Here is an 18303-nt window from a genome sequence, read left to right as displayed (position 1 = left end):
TATAGATAGATTTAAAGCAACACAGTGGGAAAAGATAAATGATGCAAACAGTAATCAAAGGAAAGTTAGACTGCCTATATAAACTTCGGACAAAGTAGGCTTCAGAATAAGGAAAATGACCAGGGATAAAGAAAGACATTAGATAATGATGAAAGAGTAAAATCATTGAGAAGACATAATATTAAATGAGTATGTACTTAACAGGAGAACTCCAAAATACAGGAAGCAAAAGCTGGCAGAACTAAAAAGGAATAAATCCATAATTATGTTTGAAGATATGATGTGACCATGAAGATGTCATGGGACCATTAATCTTGGCCACAATTCCTCTCAGGAGGGGCTATGCAGTTTGGGTCTCTCTGTTTCCACAAAGAATTGGCCATGCTCCAGAGAGCTTAAAGTGAGATTGACTCCATGTCCAGTGCTGTGAAGATCCTCCCACCCCCACCCAGACGTGGGACTGTGAGCATGACCAGATATCAACCACTTGTTGAAATTTTAGAGAAAACCAATAGTAATCTTCCAGCAATATCTAAGAAACCTAAGAAAATTCAAACATAACATTAAGAGTTTATGGTGAACAGGTGCTTTCGCATCCATTATCCACTCTCCCACTTCTGGCAACTGTGTCCAGTTTTGCCTTAGAGAAAATACCCTTTCTCCAGCTTGAGCCATAATCAACTTAAGTCGATAAGTATACTCCATCCTCCTGACTGAAGTAATTGGTCAGAGACAGCCAAACAACCCAGTGAGAGCCAATGAGATGCAAGAACATACTTGCTGGGGCTTCTGGAAAAGAGAACTTCCTCCCGCCTCCGTGGGAATCACCAGAAAAGAGAATGTCCCTTTAGCCACATGATGTGGTGGGCGGGTGCCAGAGCTGGCAGGCTGCCAGTCAGTCTATTTGATATCGTGAGGAAAGGCCTAGAAGTATACTGTGTAGAGCCTGAGAGTTAAGTCCACACTGCTGATGGCAGAGAAGGACAGATAGAAAAGAGTCTTGGATATCACTTGAGCCTCTGGTTCAAGCCTTACCCAATGACAAAATAGCTGCTCTGGTAGTTTCCATCATGCAAAGGAATCCTTTTTTCCCCCCATCTTGACTGAGAGTTGTTTTCCATCATTTATAACACAGAGGCCTAACATGCAATGTCCCCTTACCCCTTCACCCTCCTCTGAGCCCCATGTCTTTCTCCAAAAATGAAAACAAAAGCCATATGATTCAAGTGCTTCTACTTTTAATGCTAAACAGTATTTTTATTTGTATAACATGATGATGTGAAAACATTTTATTTTTTTACTTTATGTTTAAAAAATATTTTATTTATTCATGAGACAGAGAGAGGCAGAGACACAGGCAGAGGAAGAAGCAGGCTCCCTGCGGGGAGCCCGATGTGGAACTCAAACCCAGGACCCCGGGATCATGCCCTGAGCCAAAGGCAGATGTTCAACCACTGAGCCACCCAGGTGCCCCGATGCGCAAACATTTTAAAAAATGAAGCTTTGTATGTAGAAATAATAATCCCTTAATGATAAGCAATACACAAACAGAAAGGAATCATTCAGAATGATAAAACTGGGAGGAGAATAAAAAAAAGCTTCCCCTGTCTGTTTATACAGAATGCTACTAACTCTGCTTTTGCTAAAGACTTTGAAAAATGTTACTCAAGCTGTTGTCTCCTGGGAGGATATTTATCATTATCGACTACTTCTATACTTCTTTATTTTTTTGAGAAATATTTGACAACTAAAAATTGTATATAATTAGATGTACAATGTGATGTATTATAGATAAACATGGTAAAATAATCACCACAATCAAGCTAGTTCACATACCCATCACCTCAGATAGTTCTTTTCTTTACTCTTCTTCCTTTTATAATTCTTAAAGAACAAGAATAGATTCAGAAGGCCCAGGTCTTTCCAGACCTTGTTGGTACTCAAGGAAAGAATCGTCTCCAAATTCCTTTGTGGGTTTTGCATTGCAGGCTCAAGCTACCCCCTTGAGGGAGAATTCTTTAAGTATTCTGGAAAATACACCCAAACCTTAGTGGAAAAAATTCAAACTACTCAATGGAAAGGATTAAATTCAGGGAGTTCCTAAAATGAAAATGTTTTAAGATAAGGATCAGTTTGTAGATAAGGATCAGTTATATGAAGAGACTAAACTGGAGTTAATTCTGGGTAGAGGTGAGATTCAAGAGATTTGGTCTTCATGAGGCATTTATCAAGGACCTGTAAAGGGACTCAGAGGTGAAAGAAGCACAGTCCTTTCCAGGCAGTTGTCTCCAGGCTGGTAGAAAATGTCAACCCAGGATTCTCATCCAGCTTAATATGTAGAGGGACACAGGGGCACGGTGTTGTGAGGAAAATTTGCAGGAAAGAGCTATCACATCAGAGAAGCTTCCTGACTAGGTGGTTTGGAGGAACAGGGAGGATTTCACCATGTGGAGATGGAAGTAGCTTTCTGAGCTAGAGAGAAGAGCATGAGGAAAGACACAGAAGCAGAAGTACAGAGTAATTAGTGGTCCAGCCGGGATGGGACCTAGTCATAGAATCACCTTCTCTGAGGGAGCTCTACTGGGGAAAGGCTTAACTCACCATGAAGACCAACTTAGAGGCCCTCAGGTGAGGTGGGTGATAGACCCCCTACCAACACTCTCAAGAGGCCGTATACTCCTAAAAAAAGGCCAGGGTCTAGTGGAGAAGGCCTACAGACCTGGGTTTGGTTACTAACTCTGCCACTTAATACCTGTGTGAGCTTAGGCATTCCCTTACTCTCTCAGGCTCAGGACCCAAGAGTAGAATGAGAAGAATAATATCTTTCCTGTGCACCTTCCAGGATTGGCATGAACATGAGGAAAAAGGGTGGACACAGAATAGCACTGCCAAATACTTTCTGGTAGTCCACTATCTCACCATATATGTGAAGCACCCCCAGAAATATTATTAACTTTTCGTTGCTACTACATAACAGATCCTTGAGGCCAAGAACTATGTTTTCTTTAGGACAGGGAATATAGTATGTGATTTTTTTTGAAAAGGTACTTGCTGAATGAATGAGTAAATAATGAGTAATGTTCAGAGCTCTCCAACTAGACACAAAAATTAATCTTCTTCTTCTTCTTTCTTCTTCTTCTTCTTCTTCTTCTTCTTCTTCTTCTTCTTCTTCTTCTTCTTCTTCTTCGTCATCGTCGTCTTTTTCAAAATTAGTCTTCTAACTCCACTGAACACCTGTTGACTGTTTTTTCACTTTGGGGTTGTTTGGCCAGATGGAGGCTCTAAGTTAGTTGTGATCAGTTGGTGTCATGGTAGAGAAGGAAGCCCGTAAAGGTGGAGTCATTGACGTTATCTGCGTAGATCCCATAGGAGTCCCCATCCCCGTACACCTGGAGCCAGACTTGGTCGCCCACTTCCAGATGAAGGAGCACAGAGCCAGAGGCCTGGTCCACGTTCTTCTCCTGGTACTGGTCATAGGTGAAGAGCATGGCCTTGTCTTTCTTGTAGAGGCTGACCTTGACATCCTTCAAGTAGACTGTGATATGGTAGGAGAAGTAGTACAGCCCAGGAATATTGCAGTGAAATTTTCCAGTGGTGCCATCGTAGTGGTTTTGAAGATTGTAGAAGATTTTGGTAAAGCGAATGGGAACATTGGGGACAGTGATCCGGCTCTCCAACCCCACACTGAATGCCGAACGGTGTACATAGGCACTTTCCCCAGGTTCTCCTTTCCTTCCTGGGGTTCCTGGAAAGCCTCGGGGACCTTCAACCCCAGTTACTCCAGTTTCACCAGTGTCACCCTTAGGACCAACAAGACCTAGAGAATGAAAAGACCTCAGTGACCATAAGGAACAGAACACTCCTGCCTAGGTGAATTCTAGCCTGAAACACTGTCTCTTTGGCCCTTACCCACAGCCTGCCTGACTTACAGAGCAAGGGACCAATGGGAGCTCCCAAAGAGGTGAGTTATACTTTCTACATCCCCCAGCAGACTTCCATAAATTCATCTCCAGCCTTGTTTCCTATAAGTTTGCATCCTAGACCCTCCACCCTGCGAACCCTTTATATGCTGGCTCAACCAACCATACATTTGCTCTTCTATCCCTTCTATCTGGGATGCACTCCATCCTTTATTCTGTGTACCCATCCTTCAAGGCCTGACTCAAGCCCCGCCTCCTCCTGAAAGCCTTCCTTGTTAATCCAGATCTTCATTAAGAGCGTTGCATTTTCTCTCTGTTCCATACTTTGGGCATTTGTCCACATTCAATCTGGCATATTTGGAATAGACTTCCTTGTAGTAATCTTTAACAGCCTCATGCATTAGACTTTTTTTTAAAAGATGTTGTTTATTTATTCATGAGAGACACAGAGAGAGAGAAAGAGGCAGAGACACAGGCAGAGGGAGAAGCAGGCTCCATGCAGGGAGCCTGATATGGGACTCAATCCCGGGACTCCAGAATCATGCCCTGGGACGAAGGCAGGCCCTAAACCACTGAGCCACCCGGGGATCCCTAAATTTATCTTCTTAACTGAAACAAGAGTTCCCCAGGAGGAGGACTGTGAGCTATAAGAATGCATTAAGTATGAATGCCACTGGGTGGAATGGGAATTAAGTGGAAATCAGTGGAATGAGAATTAAGTGGAAATGAAGGGAGACATGAATGTGAACAGATTGGGAATAGTGATGGATAGTGTGGGGGTGGGAAAGAGTACAGGGAACGTGATGTGGATAGAGCAGAGTCGGAGGTGCTGGTTTTATAGGTTGCTTATGGGTCACAGAAAAAATTGCTCCCTTCCTGTGTCTAGGCCTTTGTCAATAGCTAATGACTTTGTATAGTTCCAGAAGCCCTCTTCTATCCAGAAGAAGTCTATGATGGAGGAAGCCAAAAAACTTGTTCTTACCTGGATCTCCTTTCTCACCCTTTTCACCAGGGGTGCCATCTCTGCCATCACGGCCTGGGGTCCCATTGTGGCCAGGATGCCCTGGGATGCCTGCCATCCAACCTGGGCAGGCCCCCTTCGGCAGGGGAAGCAGGACTCCAGGCCCTTCTGCCACGGAGTCCTGGCCGTGAGCGGGCAGGACTAGTAGCAGTAGAACAGCTCGTAGCAACAGCATCCTGAGCCCTGGAACCCAGATCTGCATTGTCAGCCACGCAAGGAGACCTCATACAGCACACCCCATCAGGACCTAAGCAGGATTCGGGCCATCTCAGCAGTGTCCACTTCTGAGACCTGCTCTCTCAACACTCACCTATTCTAGAAGACTTGTTTGACTATTTCCACCTAGCTTGATCTCTTTCTGCCCTGAAATTTGCAATTTTAGCATTATTCTTCGTGTGTAATCTCCTTTCCTCAACAGATTGTGAGTTCAATGAGGGCAGAACGACACTCTTCCAATTGCCTCATAGGCACAGGGCCAGGCTCCTTGGACCAAGTTCCAAGAGTCCATTTGTCAAGAATCTACCTCTTGAGTTTTCCAAGGATGACGACTCTAACCAACTTCTCTCTCTCTCTCTCTGGCTCCTTCCTTTTTCTTCTTTACTTCTCTCCCTCATTTCTTTTTTTCTTTTTTCTTTTTTTTTTTTAGATTTTATTCATTCATGAAGGACACAGAGAGAAACAGAGAGAGGCAGAGACACAGGCAGAGGAAGAAGCAGGCTCCATGCAGGGACCCTGACATGGGACTCGATCCTGGGTCTCCAGGATCAGGCCCTGGGCCGAAGGTGGCGCTAAACCGCTGAGCCACCTGGGCTGCCCATCTCTCCCTCATTTCTATGTCTGTTCCTCCTCCTTTCTCCCTCTCTCTCTCTCTCCCTTCCCCCCTCTCTCTCTCTTTCTCTTCTGCCTCTGCCCATCTCCTGAATCACATATTAGACCATTTGGTTTATTGTACATGCGCCCGCACACGTGCACACACAGGCATACATCCACATGCTTGCACACACATATACACAGTCGCACAGTGCACACACACACAGCCTCTCCCTGTGTTAGTCAGACAACCAGAGCCACACTGTCCCATGAGGATGACCCTCCGCTGCTGACCCTTTGCCTGGGCCATTCTTAACTGCACCTCCTCACCTGCCGGATCCCTCTGCAGCCTTCAGGACACAGTTAGGATGTCTTCTCTTTCAGGAAGTCCTCTCTCCCCAGTCGGGGTTGTTCATTCCTCCCCTGCACACACTCTGCCCTCGCTTACCACTGGTATTGCACTTCCTGCACGATCCAGTGATTCCCCGATCTGCTCATTCATTTCACCCATTAAACTACAGGTACCAGGAGGCAAAGCCTAACACACTATCTACTTTTTAGTAGGGACTAAATAAATGTCTTTCGAACTTTATTTTTTTTAATTTTTATTTATTTATGATAAATAGAGAGAGAGAGAGAGAGAGGCAGAGACACAGGCAGAGGGAGAAGCAGGCTCCATGCACCGGGAGCCTGATGTGGGATTCGATCCCGGGTCTCCAGGATCGTGCCCTGGGCCAAAGGCAGGCGCCAAACCGCTGCGCCACCCAGGGATCCCCAATAAATGTCTTTCTAAGGAAGAAAAGAGAGAGCAAGAGAGTCAGAGAAAGGAGGGAGTGAGGGAGGAGAAAGGAAGACGGAAAGAAGGATGGAGAGGGGAGTATATTTGAAATATGTGTTCTGGGAGCCCTAGCAAAAAGCTCAAGTGGCACAGGTGGCCGGGGACATCCTGTCTCAACACCGTTCCTCCATATCCCACCCCCACCGCAGAAGATGGTCCTTTATATATATACGTCTTAGTCTCCTCAGCCCTCTTTCACCAGGGAGTTGAGAGAAGGCACCACAGAAAGGGGAATAAGTCCTAGGATCCTGGATTAAGGCAGCCCTAAAACCTTCTGTGGAGTTTGAGAGGTGCTTAATCCCATGAACCTGATTCTGAGTTAAACACAGTCCACGTGTATTTTTTTACACCAAGGACTTAACCAATTTTCATCAGTTTGCTTGTCTCTTAAGAGTTATCCAAAGTCTCCAGAATTGGGCTTGGGTTCAGGGGACAGCTCCTGTGTGCAGGAGGCAAGAAAGTCTCTGATTGACAATTTTACCCTCCAAGATATGCATGGTGTCTAGAATCCTACCTCTATGCCCCATCACCTAGGCTCTATAGTGCCCTCAATGCAACGCACCAACTCATCATTCATTCATTCATTCATATAAACATGAATCTATATATATCTATATATGTCTATATATCTATATCTATATATATATGAATTCACCTTTCATATAGATAGATAGATGATAGATAGATAGATGTAGATGTAGATGTAGATATAGACACACATACACACACATGTATTCACTAAAAATTGGTAATATAAACACTTTGGAAACTACAGAAAACAAAACGATCCCCAGTCCCAAGGCTTTCTCCGTTTATTTTTAAACATAATGAAAAACACATTTTACATAAAAATTTTATTCCCCCATTTTTGCCTTGTCACTTTCTGGTTCTCATAATCACCATTTTTTAAAGGTTTTTATTTATTTATTAGAAAGAGAGAAAGCATGAGCAGGAGGGAAGGGCAGTGGGAGAGGGAGAAGTAGACTCCCAGCTGAGCAAGAAGCCAGCCCAAAGCAGGACTCGATCTGAGGCCCCTGAGATCATGACCTGAGCTGAGCCACCCAGGTGCCCATAATCTTCATTTTATTTTTTTTCATAATCTTCATTTTAAATGTGTGTGTGCTAGTTCATCAAATGGAAACAGTTAAAATATACTTAACCATTCCTATTTTGTTGAACTTTTAACTTACCTCCATTTCAAAGTATTATTTTAAAATCCATAACTACTATCCTTGGTCATATAGCTTATCCCCAAGTTATATAGTTATGACCTATTCCCAGAAGTAAAATTACTGGCCCAAATCTATGAACATTTTTAAGGCTCTTGATGTGTATTTCCAAACTGCAGTTCGTTACACTGTTACTAGGTAGTGTGTTAGTGTGCTATTAAGAAAGCCTATTAACTACTCTCACCAGCAAAATTTTAAAAACCTATTTCTGTTATTGCTAGTTTAATGAACAAAAGAAATGGCATCTTGCTACTTTGATCAATAGTGAGTTGCACATTTTATTAAAGGCCTATTTCCTAACTTAATTTCCTCATTCATGATACACCCTTTAGTGTTTTGGGTTACTTAATTTATTAGGGACACAATGTGCTTTTTTCTTTTTTTTTTAAGATTTTATTTATTTATTTGACAGAGAGTGCACACACAAGCAATGGAAGTGGCAGGGGGAGAGGGAGAGGAAGAAAGAGAGCTCTGCAGGGAGCCCGATGTGGGACTTGATCCCAGGACCCTAGGACCATGACCAGAGCCAAAGGCAAATGCTTAACTAACTGAGCCACCCAAGCTCCCCACACTGTGCTTTTGAATCAATTTGTGTGGCCTCTTTTTACAGACACTTTATCATATATGCCACACCTGTTTTCTCTGGTGATTATTCTGTAGATTATTCTTTTGTCTACCCTGATTTCTAAGTGATGGAAGTTTTCATTTTTAGAGTCAACTCTTATTTTTCTTTGCTTCTAAGTTGTAAACAGTTCTTAGCCCTTGTAGGTCTTGGAAAATATTCTACTTTTTGTCTTCTATTGTTTGATATATTTTAATTTCATTCTTTAATTCATCTTCAATATTTTGTTTTGTGATCTAAAAAAACTCAAATGATTTCTATTTGAAGACTAGCTGTTTAAAGACAACTTTAGTTCATCTTTCCACTCTTTATTAAGCTGCTGCATCATTTATTTAGTAAATATCAAGTTTTACTATGATCTTATAAGTAAGTGAGAATTGAGAAGGAGATAGATTGATAGAAAAAGGGGCCGAGAGAGACCACACAGCAGCAGGCACTGCCCCTTGGGTCCTCTGTAGCTGTGAATCTCTAGCCGACGCGCCCCTTACCATCTATGTACACCTTTGTCGCCCTCTACTGGATTTCAAGGGCTCAGGCGAGTGTAGTCCATAGCTGCTGGAAATGAAATGAGATACAGCCTAGGCTTGGCTGGTCCCAAAATAAGAAAAGGTGAGTTAGATTAGAAGGCAGGGAGGAGAGACCAGCCAAGCCCGCTTTCGTATTTAGGAAGAACACCTCATATGAATAAGACTTAATATGCATTCAAAGTTTCCCACTATTTGTCATTTTCATCCTTTCTTCTTCTGGAATTAGCATTCCAAGTCCCGAGAAGACCTCTGAAAGGTTGTGTGCTTGCTTTCTCCTGAAACAAGGAGGCTGTGCTCTTTTCCACAAAGAAATAGGAAGAGAGAGCTCAGAACATGAGAACTGGTGGGGGACAGCTACAGAGGACCCAAAGATAGGAGAAGATTGGCTTTTCCAAACTGTTGGGGGGAATGTAAAGTCAGAAGGCCTCTGGAGTTCTCTGGTTTAAGATTCTCTTCTCTCAGCCCAAGGGAAGGCATTCTGTTCTCAACATTTCAGTATTATGGGTGGATTTCTCCACTAACAGGGACAAGCAGTCCGGATACCATGACAGTGGCATGAGGAGGAGGTACTGAGAAGAGAAGTGGGGTGAAGATCGGTACGTGATCCTCAGGAATTTCTGATGCTAGAACAGACTCTGATTGCAGAAGAAAGTTGTCTTCTAACCTTAGTTCTGGGTGGAAAAGTCACCAGTTGATAACAATTGAAGGTCAGGGCAGAGACACTACTCTCAAAAAAAATGTATTCCAAAATTATTTGTGTTCTTTGTTTAGATATGGCAGTTGTTACACTTACATTTGGAAAGACTTCTAATTCCACAGGGGAAAACATTAATTAATGAAACCATAAAATAAGACCCAATGGTGCCTGTAAAGAAAGCATTTATGTGGATCATGAAGCTGGACCCCAAGTTTCACTTATAATTCTGTTTCTACAGAACTCCATGTGTCACTTAATGTCTCATTTAATCCTCACAACTATTTTGAGAAACAGTATGAAATAGAACAGGATCACACGCTCTATGATCTTGGGGCTTGGGTGAGAATGATTTGTTCTTACCTGTAACATGTATTAGTCATATATTTGTTGGAGGATTAAGGGCATAAAATCCATATAAAGTACCTAGAATGGCACATGGCACGTGTCAGTGCTTAATAAATGTTGGCTATGACTGTACCCATTTTAGAGATGAGGAAAGTGAGTTTCAGGAAAGTTAAGTGACTTGTCCAAGATCTTAGAGCTTTTAAATGCAAAAAGAGCTGGAAATTGAATTCTGGTCTTCCAAACCCCAAAAATGGACCCCTGGGCATACTTCAGAGGAGAAAAAAAAAGCATCAGGATCACATTTCTGCCTTTTTATATTCCACTCCATGGGATGGAGGACATAAGAGAAAATGGCTTGAAAAGCCCTCCAGATTATAATGCAAGCGCCCTGGCTTCTAGCCTAGGCTCCACCATTAACACACTGGGTGACCTCACCTCCCAGATCTCATGCTCGTTGCCTGCAAATGTGATTATTAATGATATTAATCCTTACCTATCCTATTTCACAATCTTATTGTATCAGTTGACTAAAAGTATGAGGTATTTTATAAGCTTCCACACATATAAGTGAAGAGAAGGGAAACTAGCAAATATTTATGGACCACCTGCTATAGACCACCACTGTACGGCCACCTGTTCTTCATCTCTTTCCATCCCTACTACTCCAGGAGGTAGGACACAACTGCCACAAGAGAACTCCCAGGACCAGAGAAGATTAGTAACTTCTGCCCATGCATGAAAAGGGAAAGAGTACAGGGGTGCAATTTAAAACCCAAAGCCTGGGTTCTTTCAGTGGCCCTGGCTTTCACAGTATACCGTGTATAGGCATGGATCTCTTCATTTTTAAAACTATATGAGGGGATGGCCACGATGTTTTCTGGATCCTAAAGGGCCATATTATGATCTCTTCTTTTCATATTTAGAATATATAAGAAATTCCACTTTGACCTGCTGAAACTTCAATAACAACAGCAGAATCTTGTGAAATGCAGGATGGGGTTTCCTTTGGGACTGACAGGAAATAGTAGAGGGGGGAAAGGCCACCAAATCTGGTGCCAACTCTTCCAGTAGGAAAGGGCACTAAAGCACAGATCACTGAGAGCCTAAATGAACCCCAGAATCATCTCACCCCTGTCCTCCTTTTACAAACGGGAGGTTAACGAGAAGGGAAAGGGTGCATTTATTAGATCTTCATAGAGGCCAGCTCCCACACTAGTAGCTTTTACCCATTATTTATTTTATCTATTATGTATTTTGATCTTTACAAGAGGTCCATGAAGCAAGGAAAATAATCCCAACTTTAGAGATGGGGAAACCAAGAGATTAAGGACATGATCCCTCAGACATTCCTGTTCTGACTTCCAAACCAGTGAGCTTCCCATCATGCTACAAGGCCTCTAAAAAGCCTTCTCAGACTCAGCTTCCTAACCTGCTAAACTGTGATCACATAAGATGAGGGACATGAGAATACTTTAAAATCGGCAAGGGTACATTGGAGTAGAAATTGGATAAGGAACTTTTATTTCATGTAACTTCCCCCATAGCCCTGCTCTTGCTTCCACTATAGAGAAGAATCGGAGACTTGAAGAGACCAAGATGCTGCCTTTAAGATCACACAACTCTTAGTAAAAGTGCTGAACAGCTGGGAGGGGAAAAAAAATAAAGAAAAAAGATCATGTGAGCAACTCTTGTGGGTTCTGTGAAATTGCCATTTTTAGGGGAACCTGAGTGGCTCAGTGGTTGAGCATCTGCCTTTTGGCTTTTAGGTCATGATCCCAGGGTCCTGGGATTGAGTCCGCATTAGGTTCCCCGTGGGGAGCCTGCTTCTCCCTCTGCCCATGTCTCTGCCTCTCCTTCTGCGTCTTTCATAGGTTAAAAAAAAATCCAAAAGAAAAAAAGAAACTTCCATTTTTAAAGGTTAAAAATGGTTTCGCCTGCTACAACCTAAGGATGAATGACAGAAGCAGGAACCAACTCAGTTCAGGCTGGCTCCTAGGAGGATTACTTGGAAACCGCATCTCCACGCCCAACACACACACACACACACACACACACACACACACACACACACACCCTCCAGGAACTAGCATAGCAGCACATCCCTCCAATGCATTTTTAGGATCCAGTCACTCTCCACGTGAAAAAATTCCTGATTGAAAACGTCTGCTCTCCAAAGTTTCTACCTCCTGACTTCAGCTAAGTGGGGACACTAATCTCCTGTCCTGACAAGGAGTCCATGGAAAGTCTGTCCCCTTAACCACCTTAGAAAGGACAAGAAGCAAGTCCTGTGTATCTCTGTACAACTCCTCAAGAATTAAGGGAGGGAGACTGCAAGGACTGCCCATTAAACTGCAGGGCTCTCTCTCTGCTTCTGTGTTTCCAGAACAAAGCTGACCCCCTCCTGGTCCTTTGGGCACATTCCTTTGGGCACATTCTACCAACAAGGGCCCCGTCACTCACCTACCTTGCGTGGAGGAGCCAGCCTTACACCTAATGGGAGGAGTCACCGGGAGTGAGGCGCTGCAGCCCCTCTGAGGTTGGATCTGAAACCCAGAACCTCTCCAGACTCGGGGCCCGCACCCACTGACACAAGAGGGCTGGGCTGATCTCTAAAATCCCTCCCGCTCTGACCTCTGCCTTGACATTGAAAACAACCAGATGCCTCAGATGCAGCGCTCGTGGGGGCCAGCAGGATTGGGCTTGGCAAAGGCCAGGCTGACCCACTGGTTTCTGTCAGAAAATGTCTTCTATAAGATTGTCATAGGTTTTCAGTATATACCAAGCGCACTGTATCTCATTTGAGTGTCTCAATCATCCTGTGAACTATCTCCACATCTGTGTAGGTATCTCCATATTTACAGATTCCCTCAAATCCAAGGAGTGATTATGTCTCACTCATCTTTGTTCTTCACTAACTCTACCCGGTGTCTGGCCTTATAGAATCTGCTCAATCAGTATCTGCTGAGAAGAATCAAGTGGCGGAGCTGGGTTCCAGACTCAGCCTGAGCGCTGGCTTTCCCCAAGCTGCCTTTCCATGTGCTTCTTTCGTTGCCTACCTGGTCAACCTGAGAAGTTCGTCATTTCCTTCCCTTCTTATTTGACTGAACTCTATCACCGGGCCATCCCTCCTTCCTCACTGACCCCAACCTTTTCTCTGGGTAAGCATCTTGCCACAGAGTGAATTGGGCAAAATTCAAGATGGCCCCAGGCATTCTGATCAGAAGAACAGTTCCTTTTCTCTTACAGATGTGGGAGAACCAAGGAAGAAGCCCAAGGCCTATCTGCCTCCGCCAGTGCTGCCCTGGCCAGAGTTTTGCCTGTACCCATCTGTGCCCTGCTATGACAAGAGAGCCTGCGGAAACCCCAGCCAGAGGCTCCATTGCAAGGCAGCCCCCCTACACACACCTCCCGACCCAGTTGGGAACTGTAGTCGACTTGTTCTTACCCTCAGGTGTAGAATCAGACCCACAAACTGCAGTCGGGATGGAAATGAGGAAATGATCCAGCCTCAGCAGTCTGGTACTCAAGGGGGAAGGCAATCCCCACCCCAAAGTTGTCCCTTCCCATTGGCCAGCCCTGTCAGGGTAGAGGCCAATGGGAGGGCACCCTGCCCCTGGCAACTGCTTCAGGTCTCCACTCTGGGGAACCTGCTGCAAACCTTCTCGGGTTTGGGAAGCCAAGTGGATCCTCAGTCACAACACTCAGATTCTCTTGGCTCTTATGTTTGCTTCCTACAACCTCAACAGAAGGTAGGGCAAGGTTCAAGACCAGAAAAAGGAAAATAAGCTATCTCGACATCTGAGGGAGAAACTTCCTCCTATAAAGTGAACTGCCCGGTGATCCAGGAGATGCCCCTTTCCCCCATCAATTTGCCGTAATAAGTCAGGGACACCAATTACCACCACCTCACTCCTGCCCACTGTGCATGACAAAGTGTGAGATTGTGTGGTGCACATGGAGCACTTCAGAAGGGGGAATAGTCAGAGGGGTTACAATAAAACAAGAAATAGAACACATCCTCCCCTCTCTGGGCTAGACCCCAAATTTGGGGAAAACTTTGTGGGTTAATTCTGAGAACCAAGGTGAAGGGAAGTTTCTGGAACGGTGTGGGGCAGAGCCAGAGTAAGCCCTTTAGAGGCTCCGCATTGCAAAAGGTTATAGAGCTCTGAACCTGATGTAACTCAAATTCAACATAACAGAAAACTTTCCTAAAATGTGATAATAGAATACAATCTCTCAAGATTTTCTGGTTCCAAAATTCCGAATAAATTTTGAAAACTAAGTTTTTGTGGGTATGTGAGCCCTTATTTTGCCAGTCCCTTAAGCATATTTCTGACTTTACCTATTGGGGAACCCAGCTCTAGGCTGGGAGCAGCCTGGAGGACCACCAGCTGCCACCCATGTAGGTGTTCCTAGAAGGCTTAGGCTTGAAATGGCAACATTCATCACCTTGGACTCTTTCTTGGCAAACTCATGTTCTGTTTTTGAAACTCAAGATCAGAGTGGTTCCTGCAAGCCACAAATTCTGGGGCACTAAATCGTGACCCCAGCAAGGGCTCAAGATCCCAGTAACAACTTCTACAAGACAGTCAGAAACAGGATGTTCTCAGGATATCTGGGTGCCTCAATGGTTGAGCATCTGCCTTTAGTTCAGGTCGTGGGATTGAGTCCCGCATCGGGCTCCTCGCAGGGAGCCTGCTTCTCCCTCTGTCTATGTCTCTGCCTCTTTCTCTGCGTCACTCATAAAAAAATAAATAAATAAAATCTTTAAAAGAAAAAAAGGAAACAATGTTCTCAGGCAGAGGCTGGGCAAGTGTCTGCCTGCCCCCAAACACCATCTCTGCTGGCCCCACAGATCCTAAAAGTACACAGCAAAGTCAAGTAAAAGTCTGATCTCAGGCCTTTGCCTTTGGCTAATATACATATTTTCTGGAGAGGTCACTTTAGGCCATTGGGATTGGAGTCATGAATCCCTTTCCAAGGGCCCACTGGCTTAGATAGGGACCAGGGGAAACAAGGTTTAATAGAGTTTACCAGGTAGGTAGGACCAAGCAGAAAACAGAGAAGCTGCAGTTACTCTCAATTGAATCACTGTTTTTGTTTTTATTGTGGCATTTGCTTATTTACTTTTGGTTGTGTTACTATCTGTCTCTCTGTCTCTCACTACGTTGGGAACTTCATGAGAACAGGCGCTTTACCTGTCCAGTGTTGTATCCCCTGGCCCCTAGAATATGATCTGGTACAAGGTAGGCAATACAAAGTGTTGAATCAATGGATAGGTAAGTGATCATATTTAATCTCCCTTTAAGGATTGCTATGGCTGTCTCATATTTTACAAAAAAAAGCCTCTAGAGTTCAGTGAGGTTAAGTGACTTGTCCAAGGCATAGATCTAGGATTTGAACCCAGATCTGAGTCGAAAACCAGTATGCTTTCTAATAACTCATGTTCCTCACTCCTCCTGATGGACCGTGAGACCCTAAGATCCCCATTTGTACTTCAGTGTAGCTTTGGCAAAAAAAAAAAGTATTTTCTCCCGGCTTTATGGGAATGCAGCTGGTTACAGCAGGCTTTAACTGTTGCACAAGGTGGAATGCCTCTAGCCCCAAAAACACACCAGGACTGGGCTGGGTCTGGTTGTCAGCCAATGACATTGTGAAAGCCTGTCATTTTGAAACCTCAGGGAAAAATGCCATCCACCACAAAGGTCACTGTGTGGAAAGAGGCAATTCTGTGGCATACTGGCTTAGAGACCGTAACTGAAAAGCATTCAGCCAGGAATGCCTCGAGGCTACTCTTTTTCCCAGGACGGAACTGTTACTACCTAGAGTGAAATAATCAAATAAATGTGATCATTTCCTCTAGGGTATGATGTCTGCAGTTCAATTTCCCATCAGCTTGTGAATTGGGATATTGAAACAACAGGGCACATGATTAAGTTTCCCATAAGTATGGCTAAATATTGCCATACATTTTTTGCTTAATTGTGATTTCTAAAACATAATCTTAATTGAAATAATAAAGCATCATTACTGTGTTTTGAAAAAGAATCCAGAATATTGGAGCATGACAGCAGAGTAAGCACACCCTGGAAACTTCTGCTCCATCCCCAAATCCCTAGAAATGGCAAGAAAGGGAAAAAAAATCTTGGCTATAAAAGGAAAAAGATTTGGCTATAACTGCACTTCACCTAAGGCAACCTCAGATACTAATTTAAGTATATGTTTTGCCACTCAGGCTGTGGACTAATAGTAATGCACTTCCAATAAGCAACCCTAGATTCGTATCTTTGAGAACCTGTGTCCTGGGACCACACCCAATATCAGTCAAAGAATTTCCCACAATAATTTTGGAAATGCTGGAGAAGCAAAGGAAAGGAGATGCCCAGAGATCCAGAAGTGCCTCTGTCCATAGGACATAGCCTATTAGCCTACACTCAGTCTGTAGTGCTAGAGCCTCCATGACTGTACTGAATGGCAGCCAGGGCCACTGACACTGCCAGGGATATGGCCAGAAACACAATAGCTTCTCCCTTTTACTCCCTGTCAATCTTACACAACAGTCTTGCCTTTGCAGAATCTAATTGGAGCTCATCCGGCAAGGGAGACTAGAATATGTTATTTCAGACACACAGCTTCAGGAATAAAGGGGATTATTTAAAAGTGGATATGGGGCTAAGTACCAACAGACATAATCTGACATAGGCCACAATTTCAACAAACAGAAGAATTTACACCAAGAAATCAAAGCTAATTGCCTAAAAAAGGGGGCAAAACTTAAGAATAATTGTTATATTTAGGAATATATCTATTCCTATGCCATGGCATAGATAAAAATAATTTAAATGAATATCCTCCCACAATAGGAGATGAAAATAATTTTCTCTTCCTCAAGTCATCAAGTTTGTGGTGATTTGTTATGGCAATGCTAGGAAAATAATACAGGGAATAGAGCTAGGGAAAGATTTCTTACATATGACACCAAAGCCATGATCCATTAAAGAAAACAATGGAAATTGAGATGCCTCCAAAATTAAAACTTTTGCTCTGTTAAAGACCCTGTTCAGAGGATTAAAAAAGCAAGCTGCAAACTGGGATGAAATATTTGCAAACCATATATCTGAAAAAGCATTTGTATCTAGATTGTATAAAGAACTCTCAAAATAAACCAAAAAACCCAGTTAGAGGGCAGCCTGGGTGGCTCAGGGGTTTAGTGCTGCCTTCAGCCCAGGGCGTGATCCTGGAGACGTCGGATCGAGTCCTACGTCAGGCTCCCCGCATGGAGCCTGCTTCTCCCTCTGCCTGTGTCTCTGCCTCTCTCTCTCTCTCTCTCTCTGTGTCTCTCATGAATAAATAAATAAAATCTTTTTTTAAAAAATCCAATTAGAAAATGGACCCAACATATATGAAAAATATTTCATAAAATAAGATATATGGATGGCAAATAAGCACATGCAAAGATGTTCAACCTTATTAACCATTAAGAAAAAGCAAATTGAAACCACCAATGAGATATCACTACACACCAACTAGGATGGCTAAAATTAAAAATATTAAATATTATAATGGTGGATAGATATTATGCATTTATCAAAAACCATGAAAAAGTGGTTTCTCTTTGATCAAAAAACACAAGGAGTGAATTCTAATATAAGCTATGGACTTTGGATGATTTTTTAAAAAATATTTTATTTATTTATCTTACAGAGAGAGCACAAACAGGGAGAGTGTCAGGCAGAGGGAGAGGGAGAAGCTAAGCACGGAGCCTGATGCAGGCCTTGATCCCAGGACCCTGGGATCATGACCTGAGCCAAAGGCAGATGCTTAACCAACTGAGCCACCTAAGTATCACTGAATGATTTTTTTTTTAAAGGTCGGAAAAATAAAGAGCACAAATTTTTTTAACATAAAAAAATAGTGAAATACTAAATTTGGAAAAGAACATGATAAAAATAGATCACTCATAATCTGCCAGTAGAAATGGAAAATGGTACAGCCACTCTGGAAAATAGTTAAGCAGTTTCTTAAGAAATTAAACAGCAGCCACACTCCCATGCATTCATCCCCCCAAAATACCTACACATAAAAACTTGTACATATATATCTTTGCTCATTAGTGTAAGTAAATACTTATGATAAACATGTAGATGTGGAATTGCAGGATCAAGATGTACGCACATCTTAACTCTCTCTTTCTCTCTCCCTCCTTAAAAAAATAAAAAATAAATAAATATTTGACATTCTATTAGATTTTTATGTATCTTATTTTAATTTGTATCTCTTGATTATGCATGAGG

At 43.1% G+C, this 18303-nt stretch overlaps 1 protein-coding gene across 4 annotated transcripts; it reads right to left on the bottom strand.

The window, feature by feature from the left end:
• Positions 1-1221: 1221 nt before the first annotated feature.
• On the bottom strand, positions 1222-13612 carry ADIPOQ (adiponectin, C1Q and collagen domain containing). 4 transcript variants are annotated; one of them, XM_072807768.1, is made up of 3 exons: positions 13455-13612; positions 4903-5124; positions 1222-3817 (listed from the first exon to the last, which is right to left on the bottom strand). In XM_072807768.1, the coding sequence occupies exons 2-3, from the start codon at positions 5114-5116 to the stop codon at positions 3297-3299; spliced, it is 735 nt and encodes a 244-aa protein (XP_072663869.1). In that variant the 5' UTR covers positions 5117-5124; positions 13455-13612; the 3' UTR covers positions 1222-3296. The 4 variants fall into 4 exon arrangements, with proteins under 4 accessions (XP_072663869.1, XP_072663868.1, XP_072663870.1 ...); XM_072807767.1 differs by having other exon boundaries at positions 4903-5188; positions 13455-13576; XM_072807769.1 differs by lacking the exon at positions 13455-13612 and adding an exon at positions 12474-12617.
• Positions 13613-18303: the final 4691 nt, after the last annotated feature.

The sequence above is a fragment of the Canis lupus genome, chromosome 31 (genome assembly GCF_048164855.1).
Source record: "Canis lupus baileyi chromosome 31, mCanLup2.hap1, whole genome shotgun sequence".
In the NCBI taxonomy this organism is placed as follows: Eukaryota; Metazoa; Chordata; class Mammalia; order Carnivora; family Canidae; genus Canis; species Canis lupus.
This window is presented reverse-complemented; position numbering and strand designations above follow the sequence as displayed.